The sequence below is a fragment of the Podarcis vaucheri genome, assembly GCF_965113315.1.
Source record: "Podarcis vaucheri genome assembly, chromosome: 13".
NCBI lineage: Eukaryota > Metazoa > Chordata > Lepidosauria > Squamata > Lacertidae > Podarcis > Podarcis vaucheri.
Genome location: NC_138751.1, coordinates 18626970 through 18649626, shown reverse-complemented (window position 1 = coordinate 18649626; position 22657 = coordinate 18626970). Strand labels below are relative to the sequence as shown.

The 22657-nt window shown below is 45.4% G+C and overlaps 1 protein-coding gene and 2 long non-coding RNA genes across 3 annotated transcripts; 1 reads left to right on the top strand and 2 right to left on the bottom strand.

Annotated features, from left to right (window-relative positions):
- Positions 1-553: 553 nt before the first annotated feature.
- On the bottom strand, positions 554-3492 carry LOC309516729. The gene is made up of 2 exons (XR_014212993.1): positions 1797-3492; positions 554-1584 (listed from the first exon to the last, which is right to left on the bottom strand). It is a non-coding gene; the product is annotated as an uncharacterized lncRNA (long non-coding RNA).
- Positions 3493-6221: 2729 nt separating this feature from the next.
- Positions 6222-11098, bottom strand: RPL28 (ribosomal protein L28). The gene is made up of 5 exons (XM_082194257.1): positions 11030-11098; positions 9288-9379; positions 8976-9099; positions 6865-6983; positions 6222-6351 (listed from the first exon to the last, which is right to left on the bottom strand). Exons 2-5 carry the CDS (start codon positions 9366-9368, stop codon positions 6262-6264), a joined length of 414 nt encoding a protein of 137 aa, XP_082050383.1. The 5' UTR covers positions 9369-9379; positions 11030-11098; the 3' UTR covers positions 6222-6261.
- Positions 11099-12255: 1157 nt separating this feature from the next.
- LOC309515938 lies at positions 12256-21579 on the top strand. Its single transcript, XR_014212732.1, has 2 exons — positions 12256-12391; positions 21162-21579. It is a non-coding gene; the product is annotated as an uncharacterized lncRNA (long non-coding RNA).
- Positions 21580-22657: the final 1078 nt, after the last annotated feature.

Below are 22657 nucleotides of genomic sequence, written 5' to 3'. Positions count from 1 at the left end.
TCAGTTTGAGCGTTTTCAGATTGCGCTCCACAGCGACCTGGAAGTAACGGAACGCGTTACTTCCGGGTTTCACCGCTCGCGCATGTGCAGACGCTCAAAATGACGTCACGTGCATGCGCGGAAGCAGCGAAACACGACCCGTGCAGATGCGCAGTCGCATGTTACGTTCTACTCAGGATGCGAATGGGGCTTCGGAACGGATCCCGTTCACATCCAGAGGTACCACTGTACTTACAATAGTTTTCAGACTTGCTTCTCTACAGGCTATGTGTTTTTCACAGCTATATCAGCACATTGCTGGATTATAGCAAGATCCATTCAGTCCAGCATTCTGTCTCTTAAATGGTCACCAGTCTCTCCCCCCCCCCGTGTGTGTGTGTTTGTGTGTGTGTATGGGGATTTTCTGTCTGCTTTTCACCTTCAAGACTGGGTGTGCTCAAAGCGACCAACAAGGCAAAACATATAAACTGAGAATAAAATAGTTAAAAAGTAAAATCCAAATCTAATCCACCAGGACTCTTATTATGCTCTTATTTCCCTGGTTTTCCTCCCTAGGATGGATACTGCTGCCACCCTTCCAACCGTGCCTTATGACCGTGTGAGGGTCAACATGGAGAGGGAAGAGGTTTTCCTGGAGCGCTCAGCCTTGCCCCTGGACCCCCGCCTCATAAGTACCATCACGGGAGGTGTGGAGGCCTCCTGCCGAGACTGCCTGCTTCCCTTTGGGCTACTGATGAGCATCATCGGCCTGGCTGCCACTGGTGTGGCCGGTGTCCGTGACCCTCTTGGCTCTGTGTTGTCTGTCCTGGGGTGGGTCTTGCTGGGGTCCGGGGTCTTGGGGGTGGCCACCAGCTGCTTATGGCAGCAATACAGGAGCCGTAAGAGGTGTGGCAGCTGGACTCTACTGATGGAGCCAGAAGCAAAGAAAGCGGTCATATGAAGACCTGAGACCAGATTTTTCCTGTCAGCCGGAAGAACACTTCAGCATGGAGTGAGAATCCAGCCCAAAAGGCTGTTTCCCAAGGAAAGCCCAATTTTGAACTGGTGACAGGTTCCGAAATCCATTGGAAAATCTCAATCCAAACCAGTCCAGGTTTTATAATCAGCCGGTTTCCACTTTCAACAAACGGCAACTGCATTCTGGGGTTGTCAACCCATATAAATTGAAAATCCATTCTGGGCCATTTCTTACCCATTTTTCCCTTCTAGTCTGGACACAGTTGGGGCTACTCCAACCATCCTTACCTGATTCTGACACGGTAAGACTGCAAGAAGTAACAATGTTTTGGAAACATTTCGGAATAATGTCTTACCTTTTACGCTGTGCCAGCACTTGGCAACAAAGTCCTAGGCCTGGGTGAAGAGAAGGATCCCTTTCCCAATCCTAATTCCTTGCAACTGACGAAGTGGAATGCAGTCTACAAAAGTTTACGTCTCTAGAAGTTCCTAGTCCTTATGAGGCGTGAAGAAAATCCATTGCCCTCCACTAAAACCTCATTCCTCACCATTATAAGGGCCAATAATTTGTTCACATCGGTAAGATGACTTGTTCCTAGAAACCACACGCCTACCCCAAAATTGGACCTAGAATCATAGAATCATAGAATCATAGAGTTGGAAGAGACCACAAGGGCCATCGAGTCCAACCCCCTGCCAAGCAGGAAACACCATCAGAGCACTCCTGACATATGGTTGTCAAGCCTCTGCTTAAAGACCTCCAAAGTAGGAGACTCCACCACACTCCTTGGCAGCACACTCCACCACACTCCTTGGCAGCAAATTCCACTGTCGAACACCTCTCTGCTTTCTTTTCTTTCTTTCTTTTTAAAGCACGTTTCTAGTTCCCAAGTTTGCAAATATTGGCAGAGGTGGATTTCCATGGGTAAGAGAGGGTGGTGTATTAGTATTTTGTTTAGCTCTTTGCACTTCTCTTACTTACTGGAAGCAGAATGTTGTATTTTAGAATTATTTCTGGTGCAGAACGAGTTGGTAGAAAGCTTATCCAGTCCTACTTGTGTCATTGAAGACAAAGACAGAAAATATATATGCCTCTCTCTTTTCATTGAACCCTGTTGGGTGCTGTCTGAAAAGAAGGGATAGACTCCCTCTAAGTTTCCAACTTCTCAGGGCAAAGCACACAACTGTAAGCAACCAATTCCCTGCAATAGTGCTTCCACTTCTGAGCCATCTGCTTCTCCTGGCAGTATATTTTCCACACTGCAAATCCGGGGAGCTGGTCAAGGCTCCAAGGAAGACCAGGAGAGATGGTAAATGTGTTTCTGGACTACTTCAGACTGCAAGGGGTGACTCACATGCTCTTCTAGAAGTGGAGGGAGCAAAGGAATTCCTGCACATAGAAAATTAGCATATCAAGAAGAAAAGTAGGTTAGATCCTTCTCTTTCCCTATAGATTTCTATGTGCAGGGCATTCAGTCACGGGAGTCCTCATTCCCAGTCTGAAGTGGTACTGTCCAGTTTAGCATACAAATTACTGAAAACTGCGTCTTTAGACCTCGCACAATCAATTTGGCCCAGACCCATCCAGCAAAGGCAAGTCCTCAAAGAGGAAAGGAAGGCCCCCCGTTCCCAAACCCTGGACTGACTACGAGTATAACTGCAGACAATATACTCTTGGTGGCTGGCTTGATCTCGGCCATCTCGGTGCCCATGTATAAACAGACCAAGCTTATCATTCCGGCCCACGGTGCCACTCCTAGGTCAGGACATTGTTCTGAGAGCAAGCCCCGGTTTCCTGCTAATGACACACCCCAGGCATAGTTGGGAGTTTGGTCTAGGAGCTGTCCGCTTTCAAATTGCATTATGAAAGTCTCACACACACGGCCCAGAGTTCACCAAGTCACAACATAGCATAGTACATTTTCATCCCTACATTATGCACTCAGTCTCAACCAAAGTCCATGTGCAGGTGAACATCTGCATTGCTTAGCCAATGGCCAGTCTCATTGGAGTTTTGCCTAGACTTGCAAGATGGTCCTAAAGGGATGCCCTTTGGCCTTTGCCCATTCGCAGATGCTAACTTTCCAGAGATTAAGTGGCATTACTACAACATGTTGCTAACTTTATGCATCCTGCCACATTCCCTTCTATATTATATTTAGCTATGCGCCTTACTGCTTTTCCATAATCTAGTGATTCATTTATTTTCAATCAGCTTTATGTATTATCCTTGGAAAGAAACAGTTCAAATACATTTTGCAGACGAAAGCAAAGGACAAGATTTCTGTCACAACCACATCCCCATATGACACATACAGAAGCTGAGTAAAGGGGGCTGGGAGACAGAGACATTCATGTGGGGAGGAGGTTTTCTCTTCTGTGAGGGAAAAGGGCCAGAGGAGGGGTTGAGGGAAAAGGCTGTGGCAAATAACGCAGCCATTTCCAGAGATGGATTAGGTATCAAGCAGAAAGCAAAGTCAGTTCCTGCTAGTTGACTGATACAAGACCAAACTCTGCTTTCACCTGCTGCCATGTTATAATAATAATAATAATTTATTATTTATACCCCGCCCATCTGGCTGAGTTTCCCCAGCCACTCTGGGCGGCTCCCAATCAGTGTTAAAAACAGCACAGCGTTACATATTAAAAACTTCCCTGAACAGGGCTGCCTTAAGATGTCTTCTGAATGTCAGGTAATTATTTATCTCTTTGACATCTGATGGGAGGGCGTTCCACAGGGCGGGCGCCACTACCGAGAAGGACCTCAGTCTGGTTCCCTGTAGCCTCACTTCTCGCAATGAGGGAACCGCCAGAAGGCCCTCGGCGCTGGATCTCAGTGTCCGGACTGAACGATGGGGGTGGAGACGCTCCTTCAGGTATACAGGACCGAGGCCGTTTAGGGCTTTAAAGGTCAGCACCAACACTTTGAATCATGCTCGGAAACGTACTGTTGTGATTGGCTCTGTCCCTGCAGCACCATTTAGTAGCTGATGGGCCTCAGTAACTTTCAGCCTTCTCAAGTGGGCCCTGGGGGTAGAAAGTTCAAGAAGCCCTGACCTAGAGGACATAGCTGCGGCCTTTTGCCCTTCACTGCTTCACCACTGGCCATGCAGTGCAAAACAGCCCACAGGGCAGTGGTCATGCAATAACTTCGGTTTGTTTGTCTGACAGAAACATGCCATGTCCATTGTCATGCCAATGAATATTGTGTATGAAGGTGCATCTAACATTTATACCCTCTGAAGATATTTACTTTGGATTGTAAGGGTAAAGCTGCAAGGCTGTTGCATGGATAAGCTGGAGGGGGGGGGAAGAGTACCTATATATGAGTTTAGTGATGTAATGGTGGGATATTGAATGAAATAAAATATATGAACGAATTCCTAATACAGTGCTGCTGGGAAAAGGTATTTTTTTCCTCCCAGAGGACTCTGTGCCAGAATTGGGACTTTTGGAGAGAAGGGGGAACCCTCCACCCACCCCTCCCAACTCTGGCTGCCCGCTCAATTGTGGTGCCCAGGAAGGGAGATGGCAGGGCAGGAAAGAGGTCAGGACATACGTCATCCCAGGGCTTCAAATAGCTAGCTGGGGTCATTGGGAGGCCTGCCAATTGCCTGCTGGGCCTATTAGATCACCTTGCTTTGGCTCAGCAAGCACCACAGAGCTCTAACAAAGATAGCTTGGGGCGGGGGACAGAGATAAGAGCCACCTGTAAGGATAGGTGGATTTAGGGAAATGCACTCACACCTGGCCCTATGGCCACAGCCATCTCCTGAGATCCAATCACCTCAGTTGTGGACCTGCCAGAACCTCACAGCTTTCATGCGGAAGGCACATGCTATACAGGACAGTGAGGTGTTTTAAATCTGGAAGCTTCGCCGCATTTCTCACCAGGGAATCAACGTTGCACCGACAGGTGAGGTTCATGAAGCATGCATGCGAATGCACATCCATTTCACACCAGGTCCTATTTCCTGTTTGGTCCCTCCCTTCTGGAACTTGTTTTCCCCAAACAAGCCTTCCATCAACCTCAAGCGGGTACTTTGGGATGTTCCTTTCTGATTGCCCCACTCTCTACCCCACCCCACCCTTTTAAAGCATGAGAATAGTAGCAGCAGTGCTTGAACTCCAGAATCCCAGGTTCAAATCCCAGCAATGAAACCTGTCAGCCTAGTTTCCTCTCTCAGGATTGTTGTGGAGATAAAAGCATGGCAAGGAAAGGAAATATATATATATATATATATATGGGGCTAGTCTAGCCTCTTATCAAGTCTTCCTGTGGCTTCTCCAACCACTAAATGCAAGGGGAAAGGGAACAGAAGTTTGTGAAAATGTAGGTCCTAGTGAATTCAGTTACTCTCAGGTAAGTGGAGCTAGAATTTCAGCCTATGCCTTCTCTCACCAGTGAAAGACTTTCCTAGCTTAACTACCAGATTCTGCAGGCAGCAGCCCATCAGTTTTTGCCTGCATCGTTGCTCTCTCACACAATGACGCTCTGAATGAGCGCAAAGTGCAATTATCATTCAGCAACTGCAGCCAGCTCTTATATCTGAGGCAGAGACATTAACGCAAGAGTTGGTTTTCAAGTGCTTCTAAGCCTCACCTTAGAATAAAATTCATTGGTATTCATCTATCCCTTGGGACAAGAAAAATGGAAGTACTGTATACTGGGTGGGAACAAGGAGTTTTCTTAGCTCTAAACTGCCATCTGTTGGTCATTGTCAAGGCAATTAAACAAGCATCTGTAAATCACCTCCATGACCCCCAATAGTGGACATGGAGACTTAAAAGACCGGCTCCTTTTATTTTCTCTCCCATCCCCAGCCCATTCCCTCCTATGCTTTTCTTCTATTCCATTTCCCCCCCACTACTGAATTTGTCTTGTAGCACCTTAAAGCCTACCACATGTATAGTGCTATATGCTTTTACAGAGGCCACTTCCATTATATTCTCAGAGTGCTATTCTCAGCAGGAGTTATAAAAGAGTAAGCTTCCCAACAATTGGGACAAGAGACTCCACAATGCAAAGTAGTTGTATGTATATGAGAAACCCAGTTATCAGCAAGGTAGGAGAGTATTTGGCCACTAATTTTTTGAGTTGTTCTCTTGGTGCAAATGAATCTCTGCAGGACAGGGAGCAACACAGTCTCTTTTGCCTTTTGGGAGGCAATTCAGCAAAATGACAGCTGCAGACCGGGGCTTGTATTCACTGGGGAAGAAACAACCCAGGTTTCAGTCTATTAACACCAATCAGCAACGCCATGTTCTGGTTCTAATCCTTTATTGGATAATCTGAGAACTGTTTTATGTAGCCTTTGTAGCCCGAGTTCGCTTCTTCTTCACCACCACCGGCTTCTGGCTGCGCAGAATTGCACTGGCACGACGCAGAGCAGCCTGAGAGAGAGTTAAGAGGAAAAGTGAGCTAACAAGAGCCTCCGAAGGAAAACTGAGGCTGCAAAGCACAGCAGTTATTTCCAGGTCAAGCACCTCCAGCGGTTTCTTACAAAACCCAGATCCTGAAACACCTCATTTCTATACTGTTCCTCAAATTTGTAATACCCCCCTCTTTTCAGATCTACCAACTTAAATGAGCAGAACCATCTTCACTCCTAAAACAGGAGTGAAACAGAAGCCTTTTGGCAATTTCTCAATGTCTTTTGCAATTCAAAACACGTTATCATAACCCAGGTATTACCCAGAAGGGCGCATATCATTGACTGCACCACACTTTGAACATTCATAGTGTTAGATAGATTTTGTAAACATCTCAATCTTCACTCTAAAATGCCAGCTCACCATGCCATTTTGTTTCTGATGAATTGCCACCATATGCTCATTTGAGTAGTGGAGACTAAATATATCCCAGTGCAAATCTACAGAAGGAGAAACCAAAGGGCCTCATCTTACCATGCGCAGGTCTTTGCGGTAGTTGTTCTTGCGGATGATGTGGCGGAGGCTGCTAAGAGTGGCACGGGCATTTTTGTTGATGGTGATCTTCTCGTAAGAGGTGGCTGGCTTCCGCTGGCCTGCAAGAGTGAAAGGTTAGGTCGCATGGATGGAAAAAGAACCTAGAATCTCTAAGATGGAAGCAGCAATAGCAAATAACACACCAGTGCATTTAGGAGAAAAATATAATAGTTTGGAAGTCCTTACCATCAGCCCCGTCAGCATGGTCAATAATTAGATTAAAGGTAAAATGGTAAATGTCCCCTGGACAGTCAAGTCCAGACAAAGGCAACTATGGGGTGTGGCACTGAGTTCAATTTTCAGGCCCAGGGAGCCAGCGTTTGTCCAGACAGCTTTCCAGGTCATGTGGCCAGCATGACTAAACCGCTTCTAGTGCAATAGAACACCATGATGGAAACCAAAATGCACAGAAACAACATTTGCCTTCCTGCCGCAGCAGTACCTATTTATCTACTCGTACTGATGTGTTTTCGAACTGCTAGGTTGGCAGGAGCTGGGACAGAGCAACGGGAACTCACCAAGTTGCACAGATTAGAACTGCCGACTTTCCTATCAGCAAACCCAAGAGGCACAGTGGTTTAGACCACAGCGCCACCTGCGTCCCTTCAAAATAAGGAGATATAGTCTAGCAACATCTGGAGATTCTCAGGTTCCCACATTAGTCACCACGCGAGGCAGGCCAGTATTTTCATCCCATACTGCAGCTGAAGTTGAGAGACACAGTGGCCTGCCTAAGACCTAGTCAGTAAGCTCAGCTGAATTTTTCAGCTCGAGACTGTCAGTCCAAACTCACATTCTAGATGGCAGCATACACAAAGGGGGCACAATGGCTGATCTCAGAGGATGGAAAGATTCACAAAAGAGGAGATTGCCCTTCAAAGAGCTTGGTCCCAGGCAGAATAGGGTTTTATATGTAATAGTCAGCACCTGTTGAATTGCAACAGACTGAGAGCCAGTATAGCCGGTGTTATTTATTTTCCGCCTTTTCCCTTGACAGGACTCAAGGTGGCTTACAGATAAAAACAAGAAGCGCTAAAAACACAGAAATATTGATCATTAAAATACAAGTAAACATTGACAGAATTAATCCTATATAAAGCATAAAAGGGGGGGAGTGGCCAAATGATCCCAACAGCTTGCCCCAGTCAAGATTTCTGCAACAGCCTTCTGCACCTATTGGTTTTCAAAGGCAGCTCCACACAAATCACTTAGCAGTAGCAAAACTGAGATATGCACGTAGGACCATAGCCAGAACTGACTATCAGGTAAGGCACATCTGGCAAAGCAGCTGAACTTTGGCAAAAGTACTCCTAGCCACAGCAGATTTGTGAACATCCAACAAGCCGGATCCAGGAGATCTTGGGAAGCGCAACATCATCCAAAACAGGACAACCTCCTGTTCCTGAACCAGTAGAACTCCTACCCAACAGCACTGCTGTCTTGTCCCAATTTAAATTTCAGTTTGTTTACCTTCATCCAGTCTGTCACTGGCTCCAGACACAGATTCAGAACTGTCTGGTCTCCCCAGAATAGGGTGGCAAGGAACTATAGAGCTGAGTTTCATCAGCCTACTGAAGTAAACCCACTCCCTGGCCCCAGATGATCTATCTCCAAGTGATATCATGTAGATGTTGAAGAGCACTGGTGATTTTATGACCCCACAGAGAAATATGTAGACCTTAATTTTCAATAACATTTCCTGTTCCCCAAATCTGTATTTTCAAGCATTTAGAATTTCATTTTTAAACAATGGCTGGAATGAATATGGGCATTCAGGACAGCCAGGCAGTGTGGGCAAAAGGGGTAAGGTTATGAGAAGTCCCTCTCCCTCCAGCCACAAAACTGCATCCCTCTGGCACTCTACCAAATGCTGCACTATCTACACACACATTTTCTATGGTCTGGTGGGACTGCTTCCACCACTCTATTGTAGTGCTTATTCACTAACCAGAACTAAACAGATCTTTTACACTCTGCTCACGTCTTCTCCCCCCAACCTCCGCCCCCTCACTCCATTCAGCATTATTTTGCTCTAAACTAGGCTAACCCACCTGCACGCTTCTTGAGGACCACAACAATGCCCTTCCCATCAGCTGCAGGTTCCACCCCAACAGTCTTGCGATGAATCAGTCCATTGTAGCGGAAAGAATTGCGGGCTTTGAGGTTGTTTGGTTCCTTGGAAGAAACAAGAAAACATGTTACTAGGACTCCTGAGTTCCAAGAGGAAAAGAGGAGAGCTTAAGAGGTGTGGAACAATGTGTTTGAAAGTGAGGGACCCCCCCCCTTTTTTTGCTTCAAAAAGGGAAATAGAATTGTTGGAAAATAAAACCTAGGTTTTTATTTTTTAATTGAGGGCAGCTTACCGTGCTATATATTTGCTTGTTCCTTTTGATAAGGAAACTCGAGCAGTTGCGCACTATCATCCATTGCAGATGGGCAGACATTGTGCAGAATCCTAGGGAGGAGAAGACCAAGCAATGAGAATATAAGAAAACGAAATACGCCATTATCAGAAGCCCAGTGCATATCCGTCTATATCCTCACACTCTCCTGGTTTAGGTATTTCCCCTCTAATTTTATGCTCCTTTACACATTATTCCAGTCTTGACATCCTGGTACCTCTAAATGTCACGCTCCTCTCCCAACACAATGAAAGAGACAATGTGCTGTTGTGGTTAGAATGCTGGACTAGGACCTGGCAGATCAGGGCCCAAGTCCCCACTCAAGCAATGAAACTCACTGGCTCACCTTCACTCAGTCATTCTCTCTCTGTCTCAGGCTAACCTCACTCACTTGTAAAGATGAAATAGAGATGGGAGAAGTGTGTATGCCACCTTGATCTCCTTGGAGAAAAAGTGGGATATAAATGTAGTAACAAAGAGGGGGCTATGCTCATCAGATTCCTAATACAGCACACTACAATGCAGTAGACAAAAGGGAATTATTAGGCCTCAAGAATAGGCTATTTGTTTAAATACCACATCTTCTATCAGTGAGTGGTAGTAGTAGAATTCTGTTGTATCTTCTTCCCCCTGATATGTCACAGCAAGTAGAGACACAGCCAATGAAGGAAAGGGAAATATAAACTTAAAAGGACAATTACATTGAGATCATGTGATTAGGAAGATGCCTGCAAATGAGTTGTTGTTTACCATCAGACATAATCTACCCTTATAAATCGTTAAACCAGGGTTTCCCAAAGTGGTGGATACTGAGCACCCTGAGGTCAATTGGACTATGTAGAAGGTAAAGAAAGACCTTGGGGTTGAAATGAAGTTTACATGGGATAGTGCAAATGAACGAACAATTACAAATGAATGAACAATTCCAATTACTTAAGGAATCATGAGCCTCAAGATAAAAAGGGTGTGGGAATATAGAGTGCACCTCCCTCGCCGTTGAGAAGCCTCTGTATTTCTAATTTTAGATAAGATATCTAATTTTTACATTTTGGGAATCCTAGAGATGACAATTGATGGTTGCTAAATGTTGATTATATATCATTCATGCTTGATTTTATTTCATTTACATTTCTAATAATCTGGGTTCGGGTGAATGACATCTTTCAACGCTCATCAATGGGTCAATGAACCTTGCATTAATGCTCCTTACCATACAGAGTCATATTATACCTTTGTAACATGCCACGCATTCACTCTAACCTCAAGCTAGCGAGGCACCAATGCACAGGCTGTATTTCACAGACACAAAAACCGGACTCAGGAGCAGACAAGCATCCTCAACACGGTAAGGGAGAGAGCGACCCCCTTAACTGTTAAAATTTTAGCCCAATCTTAGCGCATACCAAAAGTAAAATGAACCCGCGCGCTGCCTCCAGGAATGAGGGTAGGAATTAGGCGACCCACAACACCTTTTTGTGCCCAGACAATTGAAATCAACCTACAAGACTGAAATGGAGGGATTGGCCACGTGACAGCCCCCTCCAAACCAACTTCCCCTCCCCACTTTCTGGTAGGCCTCAGGCCCATACACTGCGGGAGAGGAGCCCGGACCTGCCCTCATTACCCCCAATTCTCTTCCCTCCCCTCCAACCGGGATAATCCCACTTCCCCCGTCCAGGACAAACACGAGGCCCACTCCTTACCCTCTTCTCGCGACGACGGCCGGAAACGGAAAAGGAGGTCCGGAGCCGGCGCGAGGGGGTTTTATACCGGCTCCCTCCCATCTCTCGGTGCTGCCCCGCCTCTTCCGCTTTACAGCTCAGGGAGTCTCGCGGGCACTTCCGGCCTACGTTCGAACAGCTTTTCCAACCCGACTGTAAAGCTATAGAGAGGGGCGGGGGGGGGGAGGGGCGGTTTCGCCACAGAGATGTCGAGGGATAGAGCGGCACCATCATCGCCTTTCAGCTTTGAACGGCAGCCTTCCGGGGGCCTTTCGCGAAGCTTTCGGGAAATGGCGGCGTTCCTATGAGGAGGGCTTCGGAAGAGCTCGGCGGCAGCTCGGAACCGTTCGGGTTTTCCTTCGGGCGGTTCTGCATGACGTCAGGAGCGTTCCGAGAAGGCGGCAGTGGACGATCGAGCGAGAAGCCGGAGCCAATTGGAAAGCCGGAGCCTTTCGGGGGCTCTGCTCGGGCGGCTCAGTTCAGCGGCTGCTGCCTCTGGCGGAGGGTGGCGAGAGTCTGACTCGCTTTTGCGCATTCTACACTAGCGTGGTGGGGGAAAGAGGGAGAGAGAGAGAAAAAAACCTGAATTGAGTTTTGAGGGACGCCTGTGCCGCTCCATTTGTTTTAAGCATTCATGTACCACTTTTTAGATATACAAAACTTCAAAGTGATGTAAAAAGTGTGAGTGGGAAGGGGATTTTAAACACACACACACACACACACACACACACACATCCCATAGCTTAATAAACACAAATTGGGACAAAATAGAGACTTGCTGCACATCAGGAGATTAACAAATGTATTGTGGCATCATCTTTCCGTGGATCAGATGTGAAGTGACAAAATGGGTTGGGGTGTGTATATTTTTGCACATACCCTAGTAACTGTAACTAAGCTTAACTACATGTACCTGAAATAACACAAAGGACCCTCTTTTATTCCCTACTTCTGCTTGCCCCCTTTTCTTCTGTTGTCTTACCTGTGATGAATTTTGTATTGCAGACTCCTTGCTGGGAGGACCTCTCCTCTTTTATCTTTTGAAAAGCAACGTGCATAATTAATTAATTTTTATAATGAATGATTTTAGAATGTTGTTTATGTTGTACCTTTGTACTGTTTTATTGTTGTTAGCCGCCCTGAGCCCGGCTTCGGCTGGGGAGGGCGGGATATAAATAAAATTTATTATTATTATTATTATTATGAAGAAGACAGGTTGTGTTTTGATAAAAAGCATCATATTTCTTGAGCCTGAGGCACCCACCATCTCAGCAAGAGAAAGTGCACACACTGAACTGAATGCATGAGTTGACGCTGAATCCCAGAAGATGGAAAGCCCTTTGGGTAGGCAGTTCCCAGGTTGGGGAATTGGGCAGTTTACTCATTCTGGACAGATGTGTAGTATTGGGCGGAGGGGGTGCTTATTGAGCCATTGTTGTCAATGAATGGTTCAAGAAGTTTCTGCAGTGCATTCCTTTTCCAGCTCAGGCTGGTGTGCGAGATACAGCCATCACCTGGACTGGGATGGCTTGATGACAGTGACCCATGTGTTGGTTAATTTCAAGATTTGACTCCTGGGTTGTGCACTGTGTAAGGCTGCCTTAAGGTCAACTCAGAAGTTGCTGCTGTTTACTTCCTTCGCCAACCGAGTTTGCGCAGCGACTGGGGTGATGTAATAAAAACTTGCCTGCAATATATTTGCTTATTTTATTTTAAATAATAATCAAACAGCTACAACTCACCACTCTACACCAGCCAGTACCATACAAAGCATTTGGTCAGTTTAAATACAGATTTCAAAAGAATCAATTACCCTATCACATTGCTGCATTCGGTGCAGCAGATGAACTCCTCCCTGCTAATTAGTTAAATTGTTAATTCAACAGGTGTGTTGAATTGTTAAGAGCTCACAGATGTGCTGCCATGCAGTAGCCATTGACCACATCAATATTAAGAAAACGTAACAGCCACTTGTGCAAAACTCTGCCATTTAGGTTGTTAACAGAACAGCTTCCCTGTAATCAAGAAACACTTCTGTCAATGGAGCAACATGATCTGCCAATTTATTTATTTAAGACATTTATATACCACTTAAATAGATATATTTCTAAGCAGCTGTGCATAAAAAAACCCCAATCCACTGAAAACTGGGACAATAGAACAAACAAACAAAAAAACAGCATAAATCCAAACTCTACTTTAAAGGTTCTGTTCGCTGACTTATAAAGCCCTGAACAATTTAGGACCTGGTTACCTGAGGTTACACCTGCACTATTCTGGCTTCTGAAACCTCAGGATGAAGCCCTCTTGGTTGATCTGATGGCAACCAGTGGAGGGCCTTCTCTGCCGTGGCCCCCAGTCGCAAGCAGTCTGATGACTTTTGTGTGTGTGATCACCCAGGTTTTTAGCAAAGGCTTATCCCCAGGGCCCAACAAATGCCACACTATCCAAGTTATGGCAGTTTGTGGTGCGGGGCAGGACAGGAAATGAGAGCCAATGTGGTGTAGTGGTTAGAGTGTTAGACTAGGACCTGGGAGAGCAGGGTTCAAATACCTACTTGGCCATGAAGCTCATTGGGCGACTTTGGGCCGGTCACTGCCACTCAGCCTAACCTGCCCCATAGGGTTGTGGTGGGGATTAAATGAGGAGGAGGAAAACCATGTGCCCCACATATGGCAATTGAGCTCCTTGGAGAAAAAGGTGGGATTAGAAATGCAAATAAATAAATGTTTGAAGCGCAAGCAAATAAACAGCAATATGTTCTTCATTAGTTGACTTAAGGTTCTGCTCCAACCTGTTAACTCATTGCTGTATCTCTTATTCTCTGAGAATGAAGCAGCAGCAACAGCCTATAATAGGATATTTCCATCCCTCCATACACCTTAGAAGTGACTGGTTACCCCCCCCAGCTCACTTTGCAACACTCCTCCCCCCCCCCGCTTTCTTTCCCCCCCAGAACTCTCTGTGATTTATTTTCCTGCCTCTTGTGACTTTTGTTCTGCCATGGAGATGTTCTCCCCTTGCTTCTTTTATACCACCTTGTGACTTCTTTTATCTCTCTCTCTGTGTGTAATCTTTCACACCTCCCAATGACTCTGTGTGTGCTTCCTTGCGGTCTCACACCCTCCTCCTCTGTTTTCTATTTATTTTCTCCTCTCATGCAACCGCTTCATGCTGCGATTTTTATTTTAAAACAAAATAAATCCCCCTCGCCCCCTAGAAACTAATTTCACACTTTCTTCTGCAATCCTTGCTGTGCAAATTGCTTATTTGCTGCACCTTTGGGACAGGTCCTGACAGGGACCAAGACTGGCAAGGGGAACCTAGAAGCTGGCTCTGTGCCCTCTGCCACAAGGGAAGCTCTGCAGCTGGCCCATGGGTAAGCAGGCAAGCAGATAGGAGACTTCACGGTAGACGGCTGCCCATTAGGGATAATGGGGCACTGCCTCGCCAACCTCGCTTGCCATTGATGGGCCCCCACCTGCCTGTCTTCTGACTTGCAGCCATGCTAGGTGGTAGTCCTATCTGTCAGCTTCCTGCTCCTTATTTCCAGTGCCTCCCAGAGTGGCTCCACCTACTTCTGCCCTCTCTGCCTTCTGCCCTGCCAGTCCAGCTGTGGCTTAGCAGATCCTGGAGGGAAGGAGAATGGCAGAGGGTTGTGTGTGTGTGTGTGCATGGGCCAAACTGGCAGCAGGCAGAGTGGTGGGCTCTGGGGGTATAAGACTCTGCCCAGGGTATTCAAGGGTGAAGAGACATTCCCTAGTCATTGCACTCAGCTCAGCATCTCTCAGCCAGCATGATGTAGAAGTTAGAGAGCTGAGACTAGCACCTAAGAGACCAGAGTTCGAATCCCCACTCGGCCATGAATTTCACAGGGTGACCTTGGTCCAGCCAAAATCTCTCAGCCTAACCAGAACAGGATTGTTCTGTGGATAAAATGGGGTGGAAGAGAACCATGAACTCGGAGGAAAGACGGAATATAATTCACTAAGTAAATGATTTTGGAATTAACCTCAGCAGAGCTCCCAGCCGAAATGCTTGAAAGCCCTGTATCCAACCACTACCTCATCAATCAATTTATCCTTTGTGCTGGCAAGCCACCACAGCATCACAGGGACAGAGGACCATTTGACCCTTCCAGTATGTGGGTATGCCTGGTGATGCGGTGGCTGTAATTATTGCTATTTTTATTATTCATACCCTACCCATCTGGCTGGGATCCCCAGCCACTCTGGGCGGCTCCCAACAGAATATTAAAAACATGATAAAACATAAAACGTTTAGGGAACGCAGTGGATGTAGGGAACGCAGTGGATGTAGCCTACCTTGCAAGGCATTCGACAAGGTGCCTCATGATATTCTTGTAAAGAAGCTGGTAAAATGCGGACTTGACTATGCTACCACTCAGTGGATTTGTAACTGGCTGACTGACCGAACCCAAAGGGTGCTCATCAATGGTTCCTCTTCATCCTGGAGAAGAGTGACTAGTGGGGTGCCACAGGGTTCTGTCTTGGGCCTGGTCTTATTCAACATCTTTATCAATGACTTGGATGATGGACTCAAGGGCATCCTGATCAAATTTGCAGATGACACCAAACTGGGACGGGTGGCTAACACCCCAGAGGACAGGATCACACTTCAAAACGACCTTGACAGATTAGAGAACTGGGCCAAAACAAACAAGATGAATTTTAACAGGGAGAAATGTAAAGTATTGCACTTGGGCAAAAAAAATGAGAGGCACAAATACAAGATGGGTGACACCTGGCTTGAGAGCAGTACATGTGAAAAGGATCTAGGAGTCTTGGTTGACCACAAACTTGACATGAGCCAACAGTGTGATGCGGCAGCTAAAAAAGCCAATGCAATTCTGGGCTGCATCAATAGGAGTATAGCATCTAGATCAAGGGAAGTAATAGTGCCACTGTATTCTGCTCTGGTCAGACCTCACCTGGAGTACTGTGTCCAGTTCTGGGCACCACAGTTCAAGAAGGACACTGACAAACTGGAACGTGTCCAGAGGAGGGCAACCAAAATGGTCAAAGGCCTGGAAATGATGCCTTATGAGGAACGGCTAAGGGAGCTGGGCATGTTTAGCCTGGAGAAGAGGAGGTTAAGGGGTGATATGATAGCCATGTTCAAATATATAAAAGGATGTCATATAGAGGAGGGAGAAAGGTTGTTTTCTGCTGCTCCAGAGAAGCGGACACGGAGCAATGGATTCAAACTACAAGAAAGAAGATTCCACCTAAACATTAGGAAGAACTTCCTGACAGTAAGAGCTGTTCGACAGTGGAATTTGCTGCCAAGGAGTGTGGTGGAGTCTCCTACTTTGGAGGTCTTTAAGCAGAGGCTTGACAACCATATGTCAGGAGTGCTCTGATGGTGTTTCCTGTTTGGCGGGGGGTTGGACTCGATGGCCCTTGTTTATTTACAAAAGTATAGGTTGAACATAGGTGGTTTCATGGACTGGTTAGTCACAGAGGGATGCTGGGGTGAACCATCTGGGGATCCACCAAGGGAAGAAGGTTCAGAGCCCAGGGAGTGGTGGTGGGACAACCATGAGTAGTCAGAGGGAGGACTGGGAAGAGGTGTCACAAGTTGAATAGGTACCAGGGCTTAGCGAGCTGGGAGAGTCTGTGGCAGAGAGGTCCAGAATCAGAGACAGAAGCTGAAGCAGGAGAGAAGGGAGGCCAAGAGGCAGAGATGATTCAGGCTGGTGAAGAGTCATGGAGCAAGTCCCCACCACCATCTCCCAGAACCAGGAGAGGCATGAAAAGAGTGGAGGAGAGGTTGGCTGCATGCAGACACAGTCTCTAATTGCTTGGGGAAAGCCCTGGAGAGGAGGGGACTTAGATGGATGTCGGGAGAAGCGGTGGAAGAGGACTGGAAAAAATTTAAGGACTATTTACAAAAACATTATAAGTTATATGAATGTTGAGAATTTGTTAAGTTTTCGGGAAAAATATGCTTCAGTATTGAGATTGGTAAATGGTGGAAATTAAGTTAGCATTCTGAAAAACATAAATCACAGACTATATAATCAAATGAAAGTACAAAAACACATAAAATAAGGTATCAATTTGCTATTTATTTTTATTGTAAAGAAAGCAGGGGATGGAAGATGTGGGGAAGTCCAGTTGATTATGAAAATAGATCTGGAAAAGTGATTTTCTTCTTTTTTTCTTCTTCTTCTTTTTCTCTTTTTTTTTTTTCCTTTTGTAACTTTCTTCTTTTTTGTAAAACTGCTTTTGTTGTGTCAACGACGATGTATTTTGACCTTGGAAGAAAAAAGCAAATAAAAACTATTTAAAAAAAAAAAAGATGGATGTCGGGAGGCAGGGACTTTCAGTCTCAGCAACTGATCCGTGGGGCAAGACCTATCAGGGATGAGCTGCTGTGCTCATTAGGTTTGTCACTCAGCCAAGTCTGTGCAGATCATGTTCTTGCTAATAAAGAGTTAACTCCAACTGGCCTGGTGTGATTTACTGCTGGCTCGTGCCTGACAGATTGATCCTGACTTGTGGAGAGGCACACAGCTTTAAAAAAGGGGTAACATGCCTATGGGCTGCATTTAGCTCCCCAATAGTTTTTTTGTGACCCCCTCAATCCCTACCAATTTGTCGTTCTATTTAAAAAAATGTGGCTGTCAGCTGCTTCTACCGTCGTGTGAATGTGGCCCCAGTTGCATTGGCCTGACTGGGGGACAGGAAGTTTCCCCAGTAAATGAATGCAGTTGATCAAACTTTGGGGGATCTGGTGGGCTAGAAGGCAGGACCACTCAGCTTCACCCTTTGATATCGGATCTGAATTCATCCGTGGTCCTCTTGAGACTTCAGGGCTGGGTTGGCGCACGTTTTTATTTTTATTTTAAGAGAGAGGGGGAGAGAGTTTGGTTCAGGGAGGATGGGGTAATTAACAAGCTATTGATTGCCCAGGCGGGCTGATCGATTGGGAAGGAAGCGAGGTTGCGCTGAGCACCGGCCGCACAGTGCGAGGTTGTTGGAGGGGGTGCAGATGGCATTGATGCTCTGGCTGCTGCTGCCCCTTCTCTGGGGTGGGGGGCTCCCGTTTGAACTGCATGAGGCCATCGAGGAGCTGCAGAGCGAGAACACCCAGCTCCAGGGCAGGATCCAGAATCTCACGGAAGCCCTAAGTGAACTCAGGCTCTTCGTATGGAACCGATCGCAGGGTGAGACCCCCCAAATCTGGATCATGACCCCTCCCTTTCCTGGCAGCACCAACACTCCTCTATTCCAACCTGTGTTCCCAGCGCAATCATCTCCTCTTTTACCCGATCCCATTCTTTTCAGTATAGGTAGATTTGTAGTAGCTCTCTGTTAGTTGCATGCAAAGCAAGTTACTAGTCCTTATCGGTATGTGGAAGAGCTTGGAAAACACTGAGCAGTTTCTGGTGAAAGATCGGAAGCTGGTACAGTGGGGGCAGATTGCGATATCTTGTGGTCAAGAGGACATGTGCATGCTCCTTGTGACAAGCAGAAATATTTGGTCCACTTAAGTGTGCCACATTTGGGGGGAATATCAGAAATGTGCTTCTTCAAACAGAACATTTTAATAGTGGCAAGAAAGCAACAACTACTGTATGTGCTGTGTTTAGATCCCATGCTGAGCCGATGATGAATAAACTATGCGAAGTTAGGCGATATATATGCTAATTAATATGCTTTTTTTTTTAAAAAAAAGATTTATTGCAGAACTGGGGTGACCTTGAGATGGAAGCTCTGCTAACTGTGCTCATAATTAACAGCACTGATTTTGCTCACTAGGAAGGGGGGTTCACCTGGCTGCTGCAACTATCCAAAGCGCCTCACCTTTGTTGACAGCAGGTTTTAATGACTCCAGTGTTTACGGTGATTTTGAAATCCTCAAAATGTTCCCGTTGGGGAGAGTGTTGCTGCATGTGATCATGAAGGCAACCCAATGTATAAATATCAGAATGCAGCTCCTGTCAACTGCTATGATTAAGACTAGGTAATGACCAAGCTACGATGCCTTTCCTGGCTGATTGGAAAGCAATTTACTCTTTATTGAATAAGAGCAATCTATATGAAAATCTGTGCTCTCAAATATTTTCCATGTTGTTGATGTTTGAGTGATCCATATACATTAGGTCGCAGTGTGTGGGTACTGTAAATCAGTCCTTGGCTCTAGTAATGGGTTGGACGAGGGCCAACAAACTGAAGCTAAACCCAGATGCAGAGAGGAGGAGTGTGTGGGTACGCTATTGGTCTTCCCAAGGGAGTGGTGTTCACAGCACAGGGGGCTGGTGCACAATGGAACTGGTTGGGTGGGAGGCCCAACAGTAGGTGGCACCAGAGAGCCAATGACTGGCAAAATCAACAAGTTGTAGTCCTGCCCCATCCTCTTCCTTGCTGAGTCCTACTAGTGAGTGCAAGACTGAGACTAACGAAGAGGGAGCTGGCAGGCAGGGCTTGGGGGCTGGCTGTGAGCAGACTGAGTTTGGTGGAGCAGGGCCCCATCCACCCCCATGGGCTAGCCTTCATTGCGTTGTTCTTATTGATCCACAGCTGCAACTGCATGTAAACAGAGATAGCCTGGCCATGTGCTGGTAATCTCCCGTCTAGACTACTGTACATTGGGCTGCCATTGAAGTTTGTTCAGAATCTACACTTGGTGCAGAATGCAGATGCAACTTTACTAACTAGGCATTGTTTTCATATTAAGTACAATGTTATGCCCACAACACTGCTCCTAGTCTATTTCCAGGCCCAATTTGACGTTAAACTGTTTGACAGAGGGCTTCCTGTGATGGTCTTTGTGATGGTGCCCCAGTTGTGGAATACACTCCCTGCAGAAGCCCACCTGCTCCTTTCAGGCCCAGACATACATTTTTTATTTTCCTGAGACTGTTTTCCTCAATCCTGTTTACTGTTTTATGATTATTTTGTGGCCTTTTAGCTTATCATCTTTAGTTATATTTTACTTTTTATGAACCATCCTGGGAATACAATGGAAGGGTGCTATTAAAATGCTTAAAAATAATTTATTTATTATGCCTTATTAGCAATTGAGTGACTGTATCTAGTTCAGTTCACCATTAGCCACAAGAAACGCCAAGGAAATTAAATGTTAAGTATCAAACAAGCGAGCGGCTTTAATATTAATAGTTATGTTCTTCTTAGTCAAATCTGTTCGTGACTCAGCTAGTGGTATTAAAAATGTAGCAGTGTTCCTCATATCTTTGAAATCATTATTTAAAAGTATAAAAGCATAATTTAAAAGTATAAAATATCATTTGAAGGATAGATCGGATATAGAATTCCCTTAAAATATCTGTGAGGTATGCCATTATCCTTACAGCCTGGGATTGTATATAATTGTCCAGTTATTTGGTATTTGCCTTTTTTCTTCTTTTTTAAAGTATGCTAAAATAAATGATCAAAAAGAAAGAAAAGATCTGAGTCCCAGTTGTTAAGGAAGGAAGGAGATGCACAGAGAATGGGACTGTGGCAAGCGAAACGCTTTGTACTCCAATGCCAGAAATGTACTTTTCCAAACTGAAGACCATTCAGATCTCATCCACAGAAGCTGGATACTCTGAAGTGACGTCTTAAAGACCTGGGCCAAACAGAGTTTGATCTCAGTCAGCTCATACCCTCCAACATTTCTCTGGTGAAAATAGGGACGTCCTGTTCCACAATGATAATTTTACTATTTATACCCCACACATCTTACTGGGCTGCCCCAGCAGTCTGGAGAGTGATATATATTCCAACATATATAAAAACATAATAAAACAGTAAAAAAAAATTATAAAAAAACTTCCCTATACAGGATTGCCTTCAGATGGCTCGGGGGGGGGGGCAGATAACTCCATACATTTCTCCAATGAAAATAGGGACATCCTAAGGAAAATCGGGGCATTCTGAGATCAGATCAAAAACTGGGACGGCTTCTCTAAATCAGGGATGTCCCTGGGAAATAGGGACACTTGGAGGGTCTGTCAGCTCCATAACCTCTTTCTGATGCCTCAGCCCTTGAAGTAGTAATAAAGAAAAACAGCTTAATGGTATGTGTGTGTGTTGTGCATGCCTGAAGAATGGTTAATTTCACAACATGTCATTTCCTTCAGGTTCTCATTCAACGGCTGAACACCTTCTCCGTGAGCACCTGCCTTGCCGCCCAGATGCACACTGGCGAAACACGGCTGCTCCCCACCTTCCTGAGCCTTCCTCGTGGCTCCTTGCGGCTATGCTCTTGATGGCGATGTTGCCAAAAGTCATGAGCTGAAAACAACAACATTGGTGCGTGCGCATCTGTGCACAATGCTCCTCTGCCTCTGCAGGGGGGGGGCTCTGATGTTTCTCGGAGCTTCCTTTCCCACCTTCTAGAAGGGAGATCATGCTATCTGACCTTTTCTTGGACTTTGGCTCCTGCACCAGAGGGTTTGGGGTACAAATTTTATTTGTGCTAATCTTGCCTGTTGATTCTGGATTGCTTCTAGCCCAGCCAGGTGGGCAGGGTATAAATAATAAAAGTATTATTATTATTATTATTATTATTATTATTATTATTATTATTATTATTATTATCATTATCATCATCATCATCATCATCAATGGACAGCTTAATGTCTGTGAACAGGTAACTGAATGGCTGTACGCAAAAGCTCAGTGGTTGCTAAACAGCCCTAAGTGATCGGGGGTGGGGGCTTATGAAGGGTACTTTGAATAGTAAGTTTAAGATGTTTCAGTGGATATTATCAATAAGTGCAGGCTTGAGTGTTGATCAAAATGCTTTGGATACATCGACTCAGTTTTTGCCCAAAAGGAGCTAACTTGGGGAGGGGGGGGTCATTAGAAAGGGGTTGGAGTCCTTGATTTCTTGCAGTTTCTAAGCCTGGGGCTTAGATTGTAGATTGCTTGGCAATTATATTTTAATGCATCATTTCCCCCATCCCGGCTAACTCTCAGGATTTGCTATTTAAAGGGGAATTCTGTAGAAGACGCCCCACCAGACGTTGCTTTATTCTTTCACAAGGAGGACAATCACATTTGGGCAATTTCAGGTTAGCACAGTTCAAGTTGATTTGGAACGAAAATACTTCCCTCTCTGTCACATTGAGGCATCAGGCATAAGCCTGCATTTTATTAATGTTTGATCAGGACTTGTATATTAAAGAGAGCTTAAAGATTTTCAAAAGTTTCAAGCCAGAAGACCAGCAGTTTACAACCTTGGTAATGTTTATTCTTCTAGACAAGGGCCCCTTTGATTGATAGCAGAAAACAATTCTCAAAGTCGTAAAAGCTGAAATTACAGGACACGGACCCTACATGTTACAGAAGATAAAAAAGGCAGAGATAAACATAATTAATAGTTGGTAAATAGTAAAATAATATCAATGTGCCTCCCAGTAAATGACCCAGATCTTCTTTCTAAGGTTAAAAGGCCAAGACCAAATGGGGAAGCATCTAGCTAGCAAGTCTTTTTGTCTAATGGGAAAAGCAGCTGGCTGAAGGAGGGGTTGTAAACTGGAGAGGCTTCTTTTGAAACTGTTTTTTTACTGAGTTCCTTCCTTTCTACTTTGAGAAGCTTTATTCTTTTAAAAGGTTACCTATGATAATGTAT

Coding starts and splice junctions, on each gene's coding strand:
- RPL28 (XM_082194257.1), bottom strand. CDS start 9,368: ATGTCTGCCCATCTGCAATGGATGATAGTGCGCAACTGCTCGAGTTTC. Junction 9,100..9,287: donor ACAAGCAAATATATAGCACG/GTAAGCTGCCCT, acceptor GTTTCTTCCAAG/GAACCAAACAACCTCAAAGC. Junction 6,352..6,864: donor ACCGCAAAGACCTGCGCATG/GTAAGATGAGGC, acceptor ACTCTCTCTCAG/GCTGCTCTGCGTCGTGCCAG.